Genomic DNA, 23209 nt, shown 5'->3' on the forward strand with positions numbered 1-23209 from the left:
TAATGGAGTGTGATGAAGACAGCTTGAGCTCTAGTATGAAAAAAATTATGGACTTGTTCCCAAAAGATAACACTGAGAAGCTTTGTGAAGCTGATGACTTTCATTTCTGATAGCAGATGGCTGCCAGCTGCACGTTTCCCTCCCATCCTCACTTTCCCTCCCCTCTGCACTGTTCTCTTCTCTTCAGGCTTTTGTGAAGGTGCAAAGCCTGAGGTCCCCTGCTTTGCTCAGTCCTGATCACTGCTGAGAGCATTATGCAGCTGCACAGTATTGAAGGCTGGGGATTGCCAGGATGATTCACAAAAGGAAATAGCTTGTTTGTCTGAACAATGAACACAGTTACTGCAAAGAATGGCTCCAGACGCAGTTTTGCTCTACACCTGAAGTAACAGCTCTGGTCCAGACCCATTCCAGGGAGCGTAGGGATCTGAACATTTGGATGTGGATATAGCTTCATCACAGCTTGAGGTTAAACTCAGAATATGGCTGGAATTTCAGGCTTAAATTCCAACCTGAGGTTGCATTTCCATACCCGCCCCCCAAGAAAGGAGGACTTGGAGACAATTAACAGGACACTTTTCTCCATTACAGCTGGTTTAACTGTTTCAAATTTACATTGAAAACAAACATTTGTAGTTCTATTCTTGTTCTCTTTATACTTATCACCTTTACTTCAACAAATTTTTTCAGGCACGTGCATTTCAATACAAGAAGAAATCTTCCTTCTAGTTACTTTAAACTCTTGTATAACAAAGAGTTTAAAGGCATAAAGCTTGGCCCTTTTACCACCAACTCCATGTAACAGCTTCAGTCTGTACATATGGAGGAAAGCAGTTAAACAAATGATTTACAGCTGTACTGAATGTGATGATTTCCTTAACTGTGGTTACAAAGAACAACAACTTGTAATTATCTGCAACACAAATTTTTGTGGGTATTTTTTTCATTATTTTTATTTTATTTTAAATTGTGTTCACATGTGCCCTCTGGAGTAAATATGCTGAAGCCAATGAAACATCACCAACAGAAGCTATATTTGAATTGTGCTTATGTTTGACCAATTATAAAAAACATGAATGCAACTATACAAGCTCAATCATATAATCAAGAGTCCTGCTCTAATCAGCATAAATGTGGGCTGGGGGACTGTCTGTAAATGCTGCAAGCAGAACCTAAAAATGAAATTCCATTCTTTTGAAGCTCCAGGTCACTGCTGATATCTATTGAGAAGCATTCTCATGCTGCATCTCCAAAGGTATGAGAAGCACTGCTTCTCACTCCTGTAAACCTATTTCTGTCACTTGTGCTGAGCTTACATCCCTTGCTGGATCTGCTTCAGCTCCCATAATGCTTAGAAAGAGTTGGTGCCATTCTTATCTGAATGTCTCTAATTAAGAGAACAAAGTTTGAATGCAGAAGTAACCTCTAATTGTGCAATGCAATATTCACATGAAAAATGAGATACTGCCAAGATCTAATTATTTACCATCACTGGAGCATTGCTACTCTCAGTAGGCAACAATGTGCAAAGGTACTTAGCCAAAGCCTGACTGCATGTGTGTGGGAGTATGTGCGCCGCTGAACAGCCTTTTGTGGCTTTATGGTGGATCTTTGGAGTACTTACACTTAATTGGTTGGATGTGAGCAATTTTAATGTTTTAATAATGAAATCAACAATATGCAGAAGAAAAAACTCAGCAAAAGGACATGTAAGTGCATGCAGATTGTTATATTCCTTCCTTTGTGCTTGTTTGAGATTAGAACTCTTGGGAAGTCGGAATGCATTTCCAGGGCGAACTAGGTAAGTGGCAATTGTTGCATGCTCTGCACTCGACCAAATGGCATATCTCTCCACGTGCACAAATGTTCCAAAATGTAGAAGGTAAGGAAGAAGGAAAAACTTCAGTCTTGTAAAAAAAAAAAACCAAAAACCCCACTCTAAAATATATGCAACATAGATGTTTTCATTGTAATAACCATGACCGTGTATGTCCAACTTCGCAAACAAACCCTCTAACAAAAAACTCCATGTATAAAATTCTGCTATTACACTGTTGAGTCAGTAAACAGAAGAAAGTCAACATGACAGAAAGAAAAGTTTAGCTGCTCAGAGCACTACACTGCTGGTATTCAAAGAAATACTCAGCCTTGCCCCTCCTGCCTCCATCTTCCCACTCCTCTCCACCCTGCAGTCCGACACCAAAGTTTGAGATGTTTTCATTGATAGTAATTCCAGATCAGAAAACGTGCTCTAAATAAAGTTCAGTGATATTTTCATATGACATATAGAAAATGTTCCCAGTCTAATAACTGAGAACTTTTGTAACAAAATGTGTCTTTAACAATTTAATTGCCCAGTGGTACACCTGAAAGTGTATCATTTTCCTGTGCTAAAATCTCCTATATAAACCAAGATTTCCTAACTGAAAACAGGACACCAAGCAAAACTTCTGTGAAATTTGCTCCAGTCTTGAAGGGTTCATTATACAGCAGATGCTTTAATGTGGGACACAGAAAAGTCAGGGACATTCATCAATCTTGTTCCTGATGTTGTCTTCGTATCAGCCTTCACACAGTACTGACAACTAAGAAAAAGATACAGTAAAGGCTGACCCCAAAAAATGGCAGCATTCATTTGGCAAGCAAAGCTATCCCTGCATCCCCCAGCTTTAAACTCTAGCAGCAGTGTACCTACGGCTTCATAATCCGCCAGCTCCAGCCTAGCTTTGTTCTGCATGGTCCGTTTGCAAAGATAGATGGCTAAAGGGAGAAACAGAATGGAAAACAATTACAGAGAGATTATTAGTACTAGAGCTAAAAAATAGAAGGAAAAAAGTATTCTATAGACAGTTTGTTTCAATCAGAAAGCAACATGAATCAAGGAATGAGAGGGCTGGACACCCAGCTGACATTGCGTACGACTAACCTCAGAGGCCCTAAACATCTGAGATATCTCATTTAAAAGTGCTGGGAGCAGATGCCAGGACCTAACAAGATATCCACGAAAGGCACAATTGCTTCTGGGTCTGGTAAGAGATATAGCATAAGCAACCTGTTCCCTAAGCAATTTGAGAATATGCATGCCACAAAGTGACCATCCCTGCACTTCTTTTCTGCAAAGAAAAAATAAAAATAAATCAGGATATTGAAGTGAAAACAGAAATATGGGCCAGATCTTAAAAGCATTATCTAAGCCTTTTAAAATATGCTCCATCCTCTTATTCTTACACATTTCAAATGGTAAAGAGAAGCCTTGTCACATATTGCTATAGGCAGAGGCTGCTGAAACTGATATGGTTTGGAATTCTGAGGGTCAAGATGAGCCCAGCACACACCACCAAACCAGTCCCAGGCTGCCTTCTGGGAAAGCCCCACCTGGATCTGCTAAGCGCACCCCATTTCCATTAAAGGCTGAAACACAAGGTCCACAGCACACTCTGGGTATACAGTCAGGTCTGAACTTAATAGAGGACCAGTGCTACTCATGTAATTCTATTCCATGCCATTTCTGTAATTTTAACATTCATATAATGAGCCAGTATTATGCACTGTAACCAGAGCTGACCAGTTCATTTATATTTACACATCTCAAGGGCAGTTTTTTCTGTAAAGCACTTATGATACCAAATGAAGTAAGTCAGTTGCCTCACAGTGGTTTTTCATGCAAGGCAGTGAACTGCCATTAGCAAGTTAGTTCCTCTCCTGTAAGTGGACACATGCAAATAAAAAAAGTATGAAGTGCTCCTGGGATTTCAGTTTTATTTGGGTCTACTGCTAGTTTGGGATTAATTCCTGGGAAGACTCCATCTGTACAGGCCTCTGATATGCAAAGTCTGATCATAAGCATATGTTAGAGGTTTCTGGGACAGATTAAAATCTGTCACTACAAGGCTCAGCTAATGCAGCTGAAGCTTGTCCAGCTGTGGGTCAGCTCACAGAGGGTTTTATTTTGGTGTGTACTGCCCCACTCAATGCCATTGCAGTGCTGACTAACTGACTAATAATCTGACTGCCAAAACCAATTATTTATCTGATACTGCAGGAAAAAACCAGAACCTCCTTTTTCACATTATTTTTCTGGTATTTAAAGAATACATATGAGACACAGCTCACACAGTAATATAGGGTGACTGTAATATCTGAAAATCTTTTTTGCAAATACAAAACAGCATCGTGTTTTCTCCTCAACCATTAGCTCACTAGCATAAACATGTAAGTCTAGTCCATCTGCAGATAAGGACTGCAAATGAACTATCCCATGACACACACCATTGCAGGCTACTTCTTCACCCCAGCAAATGATTTCCAGAATCCATAATGATGAATAATTATTGCACAGGAAAGAAAAAAACTCAAACTGATTATCCAGGGAGGAGTTCTAAACCAATCTTAGATTATGAGATAAAGGACTTCCAGAAGCTCCTGTTTTATGACTGCACACATGCATACACTTCCTCTTCCAAAGCCACACCAGGATGCAACAATTAATTTTACCATTTAACTGTGAAAGCAGCACAGTTCTGGCAGAGACAGCAATATTGCATGCAGACAGCTAAAGATAACAACACTGACATATTTTCTTTATGTATTATCCCTGTCTGCAGGCACTCACATGTTTAAAACACCATGTTGCACTTTATTAACTCATAAACCATGCTCAGTCTTCTCTTATACCATATCATCTAGTAATCTTAAAAAAAATGACAAAATAAGTCTGATGTCATGTATCAGAGAACTTTTAGCTATGGGCCGCTGTTAGTTATGTACTGGTTTAATGATCGGACAGATAAGTTCCCAGATGAAGTAAATTTTATTGATCCACATAATGGATTCAGCAACAGATCAGAGGATAGTCTCCCACAAAAGCAATATTAGTATTATTTAAGATTCCCAAGAACCAGTATTCTGCTTGCCACAAATCCTGCTGAAATGAACAGGGCTATGGGAGAATGAAGGCAATGGATGGCAAAATCCTGGCCCCACCAAGCTCAATGGCTACAGCTCCAGGGGCTTGAGACACTGCAGGGTTTCAATTTGTGCATTTGAGATGGGCACAGATCTGCCTCTGATGCTGCCATCTGACAAGAAACGTGGCACTTGAAGGGTGTATGTGGCCAACAGTAATTATTTGATGGACAACTATTTACATCATAAACAACAACAATCATGGTCTCACCATAATCTGTGTTTTCTGGTTCCCAGCAGTTTGAAGGCCAAAAGTATGGTGCCTACAAAGAAACATATACATTTTCGTAATTTAAGAGATAAAAACCGATTCAGATGCAGAAAAACAACACAAGTTCAAAAAGAAGAAACACAAAATCTACCACCCAGATTCTGCCCTCAGGGGAAACACTGCTACAGATTACAGTAAAAGTGAGGATGCTGCAAAAACCTTTAATGGTCCTCACTGCAGGTAAATAGAGATGCTGTAATGCAAGCACATCTTGTGGAGGATGTCCAGTGTCCTGATGAAATTTCAGACACTGTTGCCAACTCATCTGAATGTGGACATCTTATCCACTATCCCCAGAACCTCCTCTTTTCCCAAGAATTCACAGGCAATCTGAATATATATATATATTTTTAAGAATATATATATATCTGAATATATATATATATTTTAACATGAGAAACCTGGTAGTCTTATCTATAGGCTACATACCCCTTGTTTTTCTGGAGTAGCTACCAATGTGGCTGGCAGACAATTTCCTTTTTAGTTGTAACAGATGGCAGAGGTCAGAACTCAGCTTTTTAGAGTCATTCTGAAAGCAGAAGTCCTGCTAAACTTAGTGCTTTGGTCTTTTATCCAGGTCTGCATATTGCAGTTGCTACAATTAACTACAAGCTATATATGACTGTATTTCAGTTTTAACATGAATGAAAAATGACACAGCGGTCATGACATAAATTACAGAACACTGATGATTTACTGATTACACTTTGCTTTACTGCTGTAGTGCTACAGATGGGCATAGGACATTAACACACAGAGTTAATATCCTTCCACCAAAGTACAGTGAGAAAACATTGAGGATTTAAACAATACAGGGTTCAATGCTCCTACTGACCTGTATCTTATTAATTTCAGAAGATACAGAGTTACTCTTAAAGGAAGGACTGAGGTTGAGGTAGAAAGAAACAAGAAGAGAGTAATGGAAAAGAAGCATGATTCTATCAGGTTATTTTTGTAGAAAACAGCTAAGGAGGTGTGTTGAAGGAAATGAAAACAGGCAAAAATACACAAAAATTGTAAGAAAAGACAAGGGAAAGGAAAGTCAATAAGCAGTCAGTTTGATGATGTGGTTTACACAGGCTTAAAACAATAAAAAGAAATTAAGTTATATTGAAATGTAGCTCCTGAAAACTGCATAGGACAAGTTCTTAGAGTGCCATTCTTTTAAAACTGGGAAAAATACAGGTAAATGGACAACCAGTATTACCCCTGCTTCTGTTATGTCTTACATAACAGGAGGATCAGGACTTTCAGAAAAGAAAGGGAATTGTAATGAAAAAACTGAGCCTGAATGATACCTTGCAACCAGAAGGTGGAGTGAGATAAGAGGACATCTGTGATCTCCTGGGCTTCTTTTTTCACCATGACATTGGTCACATATGATAACACAATACCACATTAGCAGTAGGCATGAGCAGCTGCAATATCAGATGCAAAGAGCAGAACTGGCTTTTCAAATAAAAGCCAAAAAAAGAGTAAAATAATGTAAAGGAGGAACAAGAGGGTGAACAGAAGAGAGGTGACAGGAAAGATAAGGGAGCTGGCTGAGACAATGTAACAGAAAAACACAAATTCAGCCAGCAGGATGAGGCAGTAGGACTCCAAGTTTAGACTTACTGCTTCTTCTAAAGTTATACAATCAGTTCAGAAGGAGCTGTTGCAGCACAAGCACTCAGTTATCTAGTGAGCTGACAGGGGCTGATTTTGGACAGGGTATGGAACTCAAGCACAGGGTGCTTAAAAAATTCAGGACATCTGGAGGCACAGGAACATTGAGGGATAGAGATGTCCCAGTTTAGGTGATTGCCAAGGTTACACATCCTTTGTAGAAGAGCCAAAGCCTTAAGCTTGCCCTATCCCACAACAATCTGTAAGCAAGAGATGACAAAAATTTGAATTTTTTGCTGTGCCAAAGCTTGAATGTCCAGCTCCTAAGTGTGCCCTGGTCCATTTTGCACAGGAGAATGGCTACTTAATTCTGCATCAGAGTTAGAACCTGAAAGCCATCTTCTTTCTCCTGGTTTAGTTCAAATCTGAGTAAAACAGCTGTGAATTCAGGTATCAAAAAGAGTCACAAGACATAGCCATTCATTTATGTAAAAAACTAAGTCAGAAGGTAGATGACAGTGATTTGGGATTCTAAAGCAAATTTTTTTGAAGGGACTTAACCTCTCCTAGGGCCTCTACAAAGATAGCTTCAATCCCTGGCTTCATAGATATAATAGCTGCTAAGGTGTAAAGAGTGGGTGATTTCAGCAGTATCACTGCAGGGACAGAAGAAGGGGCCACAAGGGGGTCAGGGTGCTCACCAACCTGAAAACGATAGAACGTCCCATCATCCTTAAGGGTGAGGACATGGTCTGAGATGGGAAAGACGTAACCCTGTGCAGCAATAAGACTTCCCAAGTGTATTGCTTCCCCTGTGAAAGAGAAAAAACAGCAGGGATGTGTCAACAAGACATGCACTGCACATTTCTCTGCTTTCAATTGCAGCTCTGGTGATGACTCATGTGAAATCTGGTGCCCACATGCCTCTGTATCCACACCACACCCCTACCACTTTCAGCCAAACCCTGTAAAGCAGGGGTGCAAAAACCAGCCTTACAATACAGATGAAGCACTGCTCAAATGTTTAACCCATTAGTTTTTTGTTAACAAAATGCACATACCAGTCCAGCCCTAGAGTATGAAATTAATTTCAAAGTACATTATCCACTACAGGTGACAGCTGACAAGAAGCCTATTCTGTCAGTGAACGTCACTTGCTTCTACCAAATTCAAAAAGCACCTGCAACACCTGTTCATTAGCAGGATATTTATTCATAAAGACACATCCTCACACTGTAGCATTGCCCTTTGTTAGAGAAAATGTTGCAAAGGGGAGTTACATATCCTAGCGCTGCCCAGGCAACCTTCCCCAATGCAGAGGCCCATCTGTGCAGATTTTCAAGCAATGCCAGCTACCAAAAGCTGCATCATCTTTCACAGTGTTGAAAAATCATCTGCTTGTGCATGTCCAGATAGCTAATAAAGCTGTTGTCCGCAGCTGAAATTCCAATTTGGGACTTGACGGGACTCATGAGAAGGGATGTGTATACAGAGAATGCCCTGCTGGGTGATTCAACACTGCTTGTATCTCTGTTTTTACACAGTGACAGTAAGGCAGCTTAAGAACTGGTAGGTGAGAGCCTGGATTTTTTCCCTTTCCTGAAAAGGAAATGAAACTTCTGGACCTGCAGATCTTTTCTTCCCCTTTTCTCAATAGGTCTTCACTTGACTAAATGATTTTAGTCACTGAAGAGTGAACTATTTGGATTGTGCCCATGCACTGATCATTCTTTATGGCTGATTATCCATTTATCCATTTGCTTTTTTTTGATAAATTAAAAGCCATTATCAGATTCTATGACCCTGGCCAAGAATGACACAGGCACTATGTCCTGTCAGCTGAGGCTACCTTTCTTCACACCATGAAAACTTGACACTGCATTTGCCTGCTGAACCACACCACATGCACCAACTTCTTTTTGAAGTCTAGGAACAAAACCTGAAATCAATCAGTCTTCTGTAGGTAGCAACAGTTTCACAGACAGAATAAAATTACTGCAATAGTATTTCAGTGTGTTGCAGTATAGTATAAGGCATTAGACTTAATTAAGATGTTGACTCTTAACTCCTTTCCTCCTTCTTCCCTCCAATGTTTAAATCAACCATGTTCTTTTACTGCCATTTTAGGCTGCAGCAATATAGTATCTACTGTCTAATGGCACACACAATACAGATGGAGCACCTATTTCTCCCCACCTGTGGTCACCTTACCTGCATCCTCAATGCTGAGGTTCTTCATAAGCCACTGCACAATATCAGAACCTTAACAAACAAATGAACAAAAATTTAAGAAAGCATTAGACACCGAGACCACAGGGTTTGAGTGCCCTAGAGAGAGATAATATTAAGATAGATACAATAGAACTGGCATGAACTTTATTCCATTTTGCTTTTTATTTCCACTGAGGTTTCAGAATGTTTTTCCTTCTTGTGCCACACTGCAGCTACATGGTTACTGACAGGTACTAAGTCCCATGGGGCTTTCTGTGCAATAGCAGACTTGATATACCTGAAGTCAGATAATAGTCTAATGGTTCCCTGTAACTGTTCTCTCTCATTTTCTTCTCACCTCAGCATACAGAGATAAGTTTCTGCAGGCACAGGTTAGCAAGGAAACGAAGGAGCATCTACTGCCAACTCACACCTGTAACATGTAAATGTATAAAACTGAAACATCAGTCAAAAACAGATAGGAGGGCCTTACTTATGTCAAAGACAAGCGAGGTGGTATTCAGAGAGCCTGTAACCACAGCCCCTGTGAGTGGTCACCTGGTGGTGATCACACAAACTGAATGGTGACTGGAAGGAGCAAGCCTTTAATATCCATCAGGAAGTTCATTAGATTTTCAGGGCCCATCCAGTACAATGAAAGTTGTTGCAATCTTATAAAGAACATAAAATACTCTAGGATTGATCCTCTGCATGTATACAACCTCTGTTGCTTGCATGGAGATCACAGAAGCGGAAAACTTGTCACTGTTCAGTAGAAAGGCCTGTTACCAAAATACATCATGGCAGGGCAGCAAAATTTAGTTAAATCACATACTCAGAAAGTTAAGCTTAAAATTAGACATAATGGTGTGTACAAATCAGCTAATGGAGTTCTCCAAAATCAAAAGCAATCAGCAAAGACACTTGGATGCAATATGGAAAGCCCATACTAAGTTGCAACAGCATTCATCACAACCTAACAATGCCATGTCTGGATGCAGACATAACATCAAGCCCTTCTCAACATACAGTCAATTTCCACAGAAATATTTGCATTCACATACAGTAGGCTAATAGCCCCAGTAACACTTCATAGAATCATAGACTGGCTTGGGCTAGAAGACACCTAAATATATCCAGTTCCAACTCCCCTCCATGAGCAAGGATGCCATCCACTAGACCAGGCTGCTCAAAGCCATATCCAAACTGGTTCAGGCTTACAAAACAAATCTCAGAGGATCTGATTTGTGTGGAGCACTTCCGAACTCATGGGACTTCAGGAGCAGCATAATTACCATGTTTGTTCCAGAAGAACATTTTGCTTCCCACAGGCCCAAACCATCCCCATGCCCTCAGCAAACCTTAGATATAATAAAGGCCAGGAGTCACAATGTGCCACAGAGAGACACAACAGGTACTGCAAGTGCCTCAGGTCCCTGCAATTGTCTGTAGGTCTGACTCTCCCATACAGTTGAAATTCCCATTAGAAACATGAGTTCTACCCCACACAGAAGGGGACAACAGCTCCCACTCCCCTGGCAATAGAAGTTGATCCAGAACGCTACAAAGAGCACCAGCAAACCCGTTCAGACAGGCTTCAGCAGTATGAACCTGACCTACCTCATCCTCCACCCAAGGCAGATGAAACAACAGACCTGTCCCCTGCAGGGAATCAGCGGGGCTCCTGAAGATCAGGAAAGTATCTGATTTCACTTACATACTGGGCAAGCAGGCAAACCAGATACTAAAGGATCAATTTCATGATCTTGTATTCTCAGCAGTATGGTCATTCTCCACACCTCCCAACTTCACCTAGGAGCATTTTCAGTTGCCACTACTCTATCTGGAAAGTTATTCCAACTTTTTTTTTTAAATAAACTCTTCCTCTAACTTCACAACCTAAGTTTGTTAATGTGCAATTTATATGTATTTTATAACGGTATTGTGATTGAAGGAAAATAATAATTTATTCTTCCTTGACAGTTTCTCCTGAGTGTTTCTATGCAGGGCTGACACATTGTCTGTCCGTCTCCACCTCATTAAACCAACCCAACTTTTCCTAGGTCCTCTTAAGATGGTCTCTCCCTATACCATTCAGCAACTTCTCAAATTTAAATCAGCTTCTTTGAACTGAGCTCACCAAAACTGCAGTCAGTACCTTGTAGAACAGCAAATCAGTGCCTCTGGCAATGGTGCCAGCACTTGTCTTTTCTCTACTAAAACCATCGTGCCAGATGCATCCCAAGGTCATGTCATTTTCTTGAACAATAAATTTATTCAGAAAAATATGTACAAGGGGTGCAAAACTATCCGCAAAAAGGCATCTAGTGAACACTGTTAGCAGAATAACATATGGGGAATATGTTCAGAGCCATGTTGTTTTGACAAGTTTGTTAATAAAATATTGTATTTTATAAACACGGGTGTGCCCTTTTACCTTTTACAAAAAAAGATTTTGAAGACAGAGTACAACATTTATGGTTAGAAAACTAATTCAAGAAGATTCAAACTGTAGTGCTTCTGTACTGTCAGAAACAAAACCTCACAAAATGCTCTTGGTTCAAGTGAAACCAAAATCTTTCTTGATTTTTCAGTTCATCTCCTAAACAAAAAAATCCACTGTTTCTCCTGATTTTGGTCTCTCCTTACAGGCTTGCAGTGATCTCTTAGGCACTGTCTTCCCAAGTGACGTGAGAGTTGATACCTGACAATTATCTACAGTATCGCATTGGCCATGGGAGGCGAACTGGTTTCTGCATGATCTTCCTTCCAGATCATTTCCCTTTCCAGTACAGGAACACATAGTTCCTGATTTAGGACTAAGTCCCACTCCATTTTAACATAGAATGATCATGTCCCAGCTCTAGGACACTTCTGAGGAATCTATTCAATTTCCATCAAACAACAATGAAAATCTGAAGTAATGCTGAATGCTGGCTCCCCAGTCTCTGACCCCGCAAAAGAAAGGTTTATATGGGCAGGAAAGGTTTAAAGGGGTAAGTAAACTGAAGGCACTGACTCAACCAGAACTCCTGTGATCAGCCACTCCAGAATATAAGCAGCAGTTGAGATCAGGAATTTTAATTTCTCTCTGTTAAAAACATGAAGTAATTCCTGAATGCTGCCAAGAGCCTGGAAGATGTTATAGCTGTTCTCCAGTTGTCCTGAGGCAGACAGATTATCTTTCTGCTGAGCTTGCTGAACCATTATTTATCACCTGCCAAGACTGATTACTCACCCTTTGGACAATGACAAGTCTTTCCTTCCTCTGTTAATTACTGTCATCGTTAATAGCCATGTCACTAATTAATATTCAGTCATAATGAAAACTCTTTTCTGTCATCTACTGTAACACCTTCAGTTTTTGGGGTTACCCTTACACAATGGCTTTGCATTTGTTTGTGGCTGTTTCTATCACTGCAACCTGCTTTTGCCCACCTAGAAATACTACTTATGCCCTTCTTAAAATAAGAAAATTTAGATTTATCCTTCTAAGACATAGTGAAGATTAGAATGATTTCTTTACAACACTGTTGTCTTCCAGACCAAGACACGGATACCTCTATCTGTAAGTCTTCAAGAAAACATCATCTTCACCTCTCCTATAGATTAAGCCAGGTAAATGGTCCTCATGTAACTCATCTTCCCAGAAGGGTATTTTCTCACATTTCACAAGCTCCTTCAGAGGGCACCCAAGGAAAACCCTTGACTCTGATATATTTCCACTGTACCCTAACAGGGCATTTGAAATCCTCTAAAAACAAACAGTTGGTCATGTCTTCATAACAGGAAGTGTTACCGAATCCAGGTAGAGAAATAGCTTCCATCTTCTCTGTGCTCCTCTCTATACATCTACATTTCATCTGAGTCAAAATGCTCAGTTCAAGAATAGCCAACATCCTCTGAACACCTATTTCCTCCTCATCTATAATGAAACATATCTTTTTGCCTTAGGCTCTTCTTTGAAGCTGAAGTTGCTTAACACCAACAGAATAGCTGTATTTCTACCTGCAAACATATTCACAATGGCCATTTATCCAGCAACGTGTTTAGAGACAGAGCGGCAGTTTTATATTTATTGCTATTTTCTGCATTTTCTCTTCAGCCTCAGTGACCCCATATTAGTAGCTAGCGTTCTCTGCTTGCCATTGCCTGTCAACATGACAAATGAGTGGTAAGACACTGAAAGATTAATTTAAAAAATTCACAAGGTGTGGGGCCATTGGCAAGATGCAGTTGGTGAGGTGAGTCACTACCCCTGTATTTGATACTGTATCTACTCAACCTGTGCTGTTCTACCTCTTCCAGAAAATGCAGAAAGAAAGATTTGCCCATCTTTTACATGCTGAAATGACAAAGGCAGACAGGACAACTCACCATCCTGAAATACTTCTAAAGATTTGCTGCCTGGAGTGGAGTCTGTACCTCTGGTTCTGAGGTACAAGGACCACTGAGGTCTGCTTGTCACCCAACAGACCAAACATGTCCCTGACAAGGCCTGCACCTGTACACATGTGTATGTATACAAATAAAAATTATAGGAGTATTTCTGAAACCTCAGCAAATGTGTGTATCTCTATTTGTCTTTTTAGGCCTGGAAAGACAACTGCCTTTTTGCTGTGTCCTGAGATGGCAGAGCTGACAAGCACTGATGAGTGGAGCTCTACAGGGATTTGACATGAGACACCTCATGTGGTCAGGTGTGGCATCAGTGACCAAAGACCACAGTTTGTCCTGTCTCATGGGACTTATTAAGCTGAGCCCTGACGACTGGCTGCCATCAGCTGATGGGGTGGGTTATCCTGGATCTCAGATCATTCACAGCCTCACACTGCACTGACAGATAGTATCAATGAAGCAAGTGAGGTCTTAAAAACATTTTAAAATCCCACCTGACCAAACCATGAGAAAATGTGTTATACATATCTGTATACAGAAGGATACAGGAGATTGCTTGGCTATTTCCTGTCTTTTTTCAGTATTAGTGTAACTCTAATATTCTCTGAACATATTTTGATGGTTTAAAAATATATTAAGTACTTCTGCATGGCAGGGGGAGGTTTTCAGTCTGGTTGGGATAGGGTTTTTTTTGTTTGTTTGTTTTGTTGGTTTTTTCCCCATGAAAAATGTGAATGTTCATCTTCTTCCTAGATCTTATCTACACACTTCATGGGCAAACAAGCCACATGCCTGGCCTCTGATGTCAATCACCTCCAAACTCACAGCCTAGATAGTCTTTTGTTGGAAGGGTAAAAATATGTCCCCCTTCCTGTCACTTCATTCTTGAAAATAGATGAACCCATTTTAGCACCAAATTTTCTAAATAATTTGCTCCTGAACTCAGAGCAATCTTTAAATATTTCTATAAGAAAAGCAAGAGAAAAAAAATCAAAAGCAGTTGAAATGACATAAAAATACATGCACAGGTGTACGAGCAGACACTCAAGCTGCTTTTCATGCTGTTAATCATAGCAATCACACTGTTAAATGAAAATAATGTCTTGGGTCCTTCCCCAACCAGTTCTGAGTCCTTGGTAAATCTAGGACAAAAGGTTAATTATCCCCACTTTTACCACTGGACTTACAAAAATAAACAAATTAACATCCCCCATGATAAATAGCAAAACGATTTCATATAAAATTTCTCAAGGCCTTTAGCACTCTGTGCTACAATTTTTCTTACACAAAGCCCCTCACTGACACCCACAATGATTTCAGCTAAGTTGGAAGTACAGACTACCACTCACAATAGGGATGTAACACAAAGCAACCATTTTTATGGGGGGGGGGAAAGGAACATCTAGGTCTCTCTCTAGTATTCTGCACAAATATTGAGGAAATGTTTTATAAAATTTACCTACAATGAGTATATAAATAAATACCAATGCCAACTAAAAAAATAGCTCAATCTGAGTCGCAGTTGACTCAGAAAATGTGGTAATTGCAGCTCAACTTCATCAGCATGTGGTAATTGCACCACTCAGTGTCAGCAAGGAGCATCATCAAAGCTACAACAGCTTAAGGAGCATCATCAAAGCTACAACAGCTCAGAGCTTCTAGCAATAGCAGTTTTCCTTTATGTTACACTCACTTTAAATCTTGTTTGTGAATTATTAACAACCATTTGCAGCAGGAGTGTCACCCCTTTTTGATAAAGCAGCCAAAGTTTCTAAGGAGTCTTTTTGTTCATTGTAAACTTAAGATCTTGAATTTACAGTTTACTTTTCTTGTAATAAAACAATTTGAAACATAGTACTCTATGTGAAGTAAGAATGAGGCTAGGTGGTAAGGTGGAACACAATATTTGAAAGATGGAGGTTTAGAATTGCAAAATCAAAATTCCTGTGTACTTTCAACCCTGTTAATATCTCCTTCCTCTGACCTGTTATTCAGAGGGACTTTTGCCTTGTCCTATTGGTCAGGCTACCAAAGAGCACACTCCCTCCACAATGCAGACCTGTAGAGGAAGATTTTCACTAAGCAGGAATCAATAAATGGCATGATGGTGCAGAGCTCTGTGAGGGCTGATTTACTCAGATAACAAAGATGAATTAGATCTTAAGAGCTCAGAGATACTACAGCCAGACTTCTTTCCTTACAAGGCTGCCCATCTAAAAATAGCTCAGGTAGCTTCACGAGGCACGAGAGAAAATAGCAGGGACACGCCCAAAGACATGGCAATACCCTCCCATCACCAAAACCTAGAAGCAAGCAGCCATGCTGAGGAGCAGAAGGATGCTACTCACCAAGAGCCCTGCATTTAAAATGATTGCTCTACAGTGGTGACAGTAAGGCTGAGTTAGCAAACCTCCTAATGGATGCACAGTTGATCCCAGTGAAAGAGGTCTGCCAGGGCAGCTTAAACCAGGTCCTCAACTGGAAAAAAGTGATACCAGAAAGGGCCTTTTTCCAGTTGATCTGCCCAGCTCATAACGAGTTTGGTGTTACGCCAGCCTCAGTGTTGTTCTCACTGCACTTTGACAGAGCTGTGTCACGTCAGCCCAGCCCTCACACCTGACACTCAGCACCTTCACCCTCACTGGCCTTTGCTCACACTGCGAGATGCCAAGCCCGGGCCTTAGCACAGGGCAGCCACACTGATTTATTTGTGCTAAACACCCCACACCTGACTAAGAAAACCTGAGCTGCCATCATGTGCTACCTGAAGACAGGCCTGGCATCAACAAACATGCAGGTAAACCTGAATGCACACACCCTCCAGAAGCCAGGATATACCATTACCCCAGCGCAATCCCCACTGCTGATGCTACACTTGGCTAGAATTGGGCCTAAATTAGAGATATACCGTGTGACCTGTACCCAAATCTTATTCTCTCCTCAAATACAACCCCATATCAAATTGCTGTTACTACAAGTATGGGAGGAAATTGCAAGACAAAAAGAATTAGCATGCTTAGTGTCATTCAAACCCATAGCTCCTATAACACCCACAGAAGATGAGCACATTGTCTCAAGAACCCTTATAGAGGTATACAAGAGGCAGGAAAAGGGCAGCTTGCACTCCCAGCAGCACTAGTAACAGCATCTGAAATTACCACCTTTTACAAATCACTAAGAACTGTGGATGTGTTGAGATGCACCTGTACACCTACAATTGATCATAAATTCCCAGCTGCTTTTCTGGGTGCTCTGCCTTTGCATTAGTCAGACTACTGAAGTGGCTCACACAGCTTAGCAATTTGGCTCTCTGCCATATAGTCATGTTTAGGTGCTGTTCCTCACGTTGTCAAAATGGTTTGGCAACAAAACAGCAAAGGAAGCAACCCTGAGCACTGCTGGAATTGAGGCTTTTGAAGACTCCTGCGTTTGACCTTGTTAGGGAGGAAAGATTTTTACTTCAATTCATGTGAACAGCCTTTAAATTAAATGCAATGTTTCTGTCATTTCAATAATATATTAGTATTTTTAATAGCTAATTTGCTTCTCCAGAAAACAAGAAAATTGATAAAATGTAGAAGGCAACTGATGTCGCATTTCAGCATGTGACTATCAGGTCACTTCACACCACATCCTCATTCACAAACTGAATTTTAAAGGCTGTTACATCAAGGTCCTCCTTTCCCTCACCAGTGTTGTAACAGTTTCCCTGCAAAGGTGTAAAGGTCACCAAGTGGTGCAAGACAGCAAAGTACTCTGAAAGCTGCAGCATTTTAATGATTTTGGCACAATATTTATTTACTAAGAGATCTGGAATTGTAGTAGTCACCTATGCCAGATTCCTATTAATTTCTGCAGTAATTCTGCTGGCAAAAGGCAATTTTAAAATCTCCTACAGAGCCCTGGTGACAACAAATCTCTTCCAGGATCACACATTTCTGTGTTAACTGCAGCAACATGATCATCTGTGATCTCTATTACTGAGAAGCGTAGTTACCTTCATCAAATTTTCTAAGAAAGCAAATTCCTCCTGACACATTACTACTTTTTTTCCCCCTCGTGTTCTTTAGGAAAGGTTGAGAACCACACAGAGTGTTTGCAGTGATGCAGTACACATTATCTGGAACATTAAATGACCCAACGTCTGTAACTCTCTTCCCTCCAAGAGTTCATCATTCATAAAATAATCAGTATTGTACAGCTTTCCCACCCCTTTTCCTGCTAGGTCATTCAATCACATGTGATCATCATATGTAGGTAGGGTTAGGGTTCTGAAAAGCACAAAGCCCAGAGCTCCAGGAGCTGCAAAAGGCATGACAAGGGGAACACAGAACTGCCAAACACATGGCTCCCTCCACAGCTTTCTCCTTTGAACCTGCCTTAGCCCAGGGCTGCTTCTGCTGCTCTGCCTAGGGTTAGGTTATGCTGCCCTGGAGTGCAGCTGGCCTCACTGGAGCTCTGTACTGGTGCAGCAGTCAAACAAGGACAATTCTCCAGCAGGGTTAAGGTAGCACATGTAATTTCTTTTAGTCAAGGGTAAAGCCAAGTGAACGACAACTCTGTAGCAATTGCTGACAATTTACTTAGTGCCATGTAAAACAAAGAGACAATATTGGCACTAACACTAGAGGCCTTATTTTAAACTGGGCTCCTTAAGCCATGTGTTAAAAGAAACTTCTACTGGCAAGGCGTAGTTGATTTTGCTGGCAACAGCTTGTTCCAGCATTGCAGATTTGGGCAGAGATATGTAACAGTGGGAATTTTAAATGTGCAGAACAATTTAATGATGACAGTGAAAACAAAAATCAGTTGGCCATAATTAACAAATTCAAAATAAGTAAATTATTTGTTCTTTCTTACATTTGATAGATTTCCTAAGGATGTGCATAACACAAGCAGTAAACACCATTTTTTAAAAATCTATATTTAGAAATTACATTTCCTGCCTGATATACCCTTCAAGTTTATTTTACCAAATAACCTCTGAAAGTAAGAAACATTTTGAAAAGCTGAAAGCTGCACTGAAATACTGCCATTCAGCTTGAATAATTGAATCTAATGTCAAAACACCATGTATCTTATCTGTCTACAAATCTTAGAAAGCATTTTTGTTTTCATTCTAAGATAGAGACAATGCAGCAAAATATTGTACTTCTTTTTTCTTTCTCACCAAGAATTTGAAGACCATTTTATTTAACCCCTTTCGATGTAAGCATGGCTGTGGAGTTGGAATAGTTGATGGGCTGCTCCAAAGCAGCAATGACTTCTGATTGCAGCAGGTACTGGAAGCAGGATGGGCCCAGCTGTGTATTTGGTGCTACCCAAGAGCAAAGTGCAGCCTTGATAAAGCCTGGATCAGCCTTGATCAGAGCAGCTCTCTTGTGTTAGAGAGCTTTGTGGTGCAACACCTGCCAGCAGCGGGACACACCTGACAGCGCTGCTGCTTTCCTACTGCCATCCAACAGTGCCCTGGTCTGAGACCCAGCAGCTGCACTCACTTCTTTCTGGAAACCTCGCGAGCATCAGGGTGTTTTATCACCGCCACAGACTCTTGACAAACCCAGTCTGGCTTGGCTCTCTAGAGGTATATTCCGGGGCACATCAGCTGCTCTGTGCACTCCGGATTCAGCCATGTCCTGGTGAGTGTGGCAGGAACATCCTCGGACCTCACAGTGCTTCTCAGCAGTTTGCCTGGGCAGATCTGAACATAACAGCCTTTGCAGTGCAACAAAAACACATGCATGCTGCTTTTAGTTTCCAAATAGTAAAGCTCAAAATCCTTTCTATGTAAAGCTAAAGCTTTTTCTTAGTCCACCAACACTGTGTTCCGTAAGGTCTTGTATTTTCATTAATCAGACCTTCTGGGAGACTCTCAAAATACTTTCAGAGAGTAGTTTCACGAGTGACTGTAGAAACTACAACAATGTAAATACTCTAGAAAAAAAAATTTAAAAAGTCTTCCTGTAAACACTGAAATGAAAAATAAAATAGAAGCAAATACACCTCCCTGGCGTCCACACGAGGCCCGCGCGCTCGCAGCCGCCGCGGCCGCCTCAGGCTGAGCCGCACTGCCGCGGGGCCGCGCCAGGGGGCGCTGCGCGAGCACGGACGGCGCCGGCCGCGCGCCCGAGTGCCATGGCGGGCGCGGGGAGCGCGCGGGGCCGAGGGGCGGCCGAGGGCGGGCTACGGGCGGGAGCACGAATGCTGGAAACCTGCTTCCCAAAGTGCCGGGCACCGGCCGCGGAGCCCGGACCGCAGCACCTGGATGTCATGGCAAATCAACGCTCATTGCGAGGAAAACAAACCTTTATCGGTATTACAAACATTCTTCCGAGGCGTTCAGATCATTCTCACTTCAGACCACTTCCTCATTTAAAATGCATGTCGCTCCTTCCCTCGCTTCACCTTTTGTGCATCCTCCCTCCTCCTTGCCTCCTCCTGCCCGAGGCAGGCGGGAGGCTCAGCTCAGGCCGCATGCCGCCGCAGGGCAGCCGCGGGGCCGGGGCCGGGGCCGGCCGGGAGGTGGTGGTGTTGCCCACGGAATGGGAGGCGAGGCCGCTGGAAAACCAGATGGAGAGCGCGCCGCTCTTGTAAGTGCGGTCATCGTGTTCAGGTGTGACCGATTTCGGAGGTAGGGAGAGCAAACGCAGACTCCGGGCGGAAAGGAGCGGGGCCTGTCCTGTCCTCTCCACACCCCGGGAGACACGGCAGAGAGAGAGGAACGCTGTGACCACTGAAGTCACTCAAACGGAAGAGAAGTGAGAGGAAAAGGTTCCAGGCAATCACAACACACAATTACAATAAAACAATAAAATCCAACAGGTCACACCATCAGGTTGTATCTGAAAGCAGGCATGCAAAGGCAGAGTAGGGGAATACCTTGCTGATTTTTCACTTTCACCCTAGGACCACGTGCTCACGAGGAACACATTCAGATGTGCAATGTCCTCTTTTTACTCAACAAGTCATCAGCATCTTGCATCAAATCTCCGAGAAAGATGACAACAAAGACACAGCACTCAGGTCACTGTCCCGTCGGCCTGGCAGAGCTGGCAAGCATCGCCTGTCCCAGCACAGCCAGCTCACTGGCCTGCTCCCAGAACAAAGTCAGGTACGCATGGAAATGTTTGCGGGACATAGTGAGAATGCTGAGCATTTTACTGCACTATATAGACCTTGTCTTTTATAAACATATTCAATTATGTTGCACTGGAGAGGCAAAGACAAAGCCTGCACACAAGAAGAAAACCGATATGGCTGAATATCTCTTCTTTTGTTCTCCCAGATGAAAATAAAACATCTAAAACAGGTTAGCCACCCAAAAGGGTTAAAGCTATGACCTTATGAATGAAATTGAATCAAGAGAGGGGAAATGTAAGAAGCAAAAGTTACAGAATGTATTGAGGAACAAAAGTTTTGAAGAAGAAAAATAAATTTTGGAAGTATTACAGCAATCTTTTCTGCAAAGTAATGCAATAAAAACAAATAAAGGAAGTCAGATCCAAAAAGAGATAATGTTAAACTGAGGGGAAAAAATTATAAAGAAGTAAATTCTCTCTAACAAAATACTTTGTCACATAGAAGCAGGCACTAAAACTTAGATAAAAATGCAGGAATCCATGTCTTTGTCTCTGTATACTCATATAATCCCTCCTCAGGAACACAGTAATTGCTGGATTGTAAATTGTATGGTCCCCTCTGCAAGAACAAGCATGAAAATTATGCTTGGAGGATTTGGGACCAGAAATCCCACTGTACAAAAAGCAAGGTAACTTAGTGACACCAGATTAAATGGAAGAATAGTGAATATGCACATATGCTACACTGATCTCACTACAAAATACCCTTCCAAAGACCATGTAAAAAATTACAGGTCAAATTAACTCTGACATAGCAAAGGCATCCCAAGTGGCATTCTATTTTTCTATGAAAACATAAAATTACAAGGTCTGCAACCCAGAGTTATACTGGAAAAGAACTATCTTTCCTCCTCCTCCACACAGTAGTGTGTGTAGAATAAGTCTGACCACACCTCATATTCCTTGGTTAAAAACTACCAAGTTTCTTCAGACAGCTGCAATCATGCTGCCCCACCAGGGCTGGCTGTGCCTGCTCCTGCCCTTGCTGTATCCAGCATGTTGGGTATCGTACCAACTGTGTTGGTATTGTACCAATTACACTGACACAACATGATGGCACTGACACAACTCTGATGAAGCCAGTTGAAAGCATGTCAGGTCACTTTATACTAACGTGCTATCTCACAAGCTCAGGAGATTCTGTCCAACATAGTGATTTATTCTGAAATGAACTTCTCAGCCTGTTCACACTCCATTAGCTTATGCTGCATGTACAGAGACAAGTTAGAAGAGAGAAAGAGTAATAGAAGTAAATGGAGAAAATACACAAGAAGCAAGAGGATAAGCCTGTAGAAAACAGACCCCAGGAATAAGAACATATATGTTGAAAACAATGACAGGTATCCAAAAATAAATTTTGCTTATGAAATCTAAATGGTCAAATTTTAATCTAAGATATGTGCACATGCTTTTCACTGAATTCTGTAACAGTCCATACATATATCTGAATGTGAAACATAAAAAATGGCAAAGTTCTTTTCTGTTACTGGATGTACTTGAGCTTCATCAGGGATAGCCAAACTTTCATTCTGGTACATTCGTGTATGGCTTGGGACAGACCACATATAATATTCCTGAAAGACAAATACATGGCTGAACAAAGTGTAAAGTCTTTCAGGAGAGCTGTGAAGATTAATGAATTGATGTTTACCTAACACTGTGAAAACATAAAATGCCTTGCCACTTCATAGTGTTGAACATTAATACCAATTCCTGCCAATAAAGTTCCCCCGTCCTACTCTCCTGTGCAGAATCCCTGCCCTGTAAGGCTCATTTCTGGTTTTACTTTCACAGACTGAAACCTGTCAGAGCTGTGCAAATTTTGCTAACACTATTCTCAGAGCAAACTACAGTAGGTCCCAAGGCAGGTAACTCAGAATATTGTTTCCAACTGGAGAGAACAAATTGAAAGAGCCATATTTACATTCTGTCACCAGCTTACTCACAGACTGTCTTGTGCAAACATGATCAAACTACAACAAGGTCATGCAAATTTAAAACCAAGGACCCAATCAAGTAACAGCTTCCCTTCATTGCTCTGATCACAGTTGCAGCAAAACCCAAGCAAAGGCTGCCAGACTATGGCTGAACCAACAATTTGCTGCCAGGAGCTGGTCTGGTGAGAGAAGAGGTTAAAGCAAGAAATGATATTTGCTTCCTATAGTCATGAGCGTGTCTTTCATGCATTTAACTTTGAAAACACATAGAGAGTCATGTCACAGATGTGGAGATGACAGCCTTATTATAAAGTGCAGTACAGCATGACAAATTATTGACCTACTTCTTAAAGAAACTCCTCTCATGGCAATAACTTATCCTCATCCTTCAACACACCCTCCCAGTATCCAACATGATAAGATACAATCACAGCATCTCCAGCTTTCCTTCAGTGTCCCACTACAAATAAAAAAACATCAAATTACACTTATAAAAGCCCAGAACGCTAGTCTGGCAAACTGACTGGGTTTCTGCCAAAGATGCTTTTGGTATTGTGACTTTAACTCTCCTTAAATTTAGAGCTAGATCTTAAAAATACCTGTCATAACAGGTCTTGTGAGTCCAAGTCTGGAGTCTGTTTTTGTGAGGCTTCACTGAGGCTATCAGTTCACAGTAAAAA

The 23209-nt window shown here is 41.3% G+C and overlaps 1 protein-coding gene across 4 annotated transcripts in view; it reads right to left on the reverse strand.

Moving 5' to 3' along the window:
* RGS6 (regulator of G protein signaling 6) overlaps positions 1–23209 on the reverse strand; it is a 247350-nt gene that overhangs the window by 60977 nt on the left and 163164 nt on the right. For 2 of the 4 annotated variants that reach the window (XM_059474818.1, XM_059474817.1), the window contains exons 4-7: positions 9056–9106; positions 7550–7656; positions 5177–5228; positions 2696–2760 (exon numbers count right to left, since the gene is read on the reverse strand). In XM_059474818.1, coding sequence (XP_059330801.1) covers positions 2696–2760; positions 5177–5228; positions 7550–7656; positions 9056–9106 — 275 coding nt within the window. The remainder of the gene's footprint in view (positions 1–2695; positions 2761–5176; positions 5229–7549; positions 7657–9055; positions 9107–23209) is intronic. The other 2 variants (XM_059474820.1, XM_059474819.1) reach the window with 2 other exon arrangements.

The sequence above is a fragment of the Ammospiza nelsoni genome, chromosome 6 (assembly GCF_027579445.1).
Source record: "Ammospiza nelsoni isolate bAmmNel1 chromosome 6, bAmmNel1.pri, whole genome shotgun sequence".
NCBI classification, from domain to species: Eukaryota; Metazoa; Chordata; class Aves; order Passeriformes; family Passerellidae; genus Ammospiza; species Ammospiza nelsoni.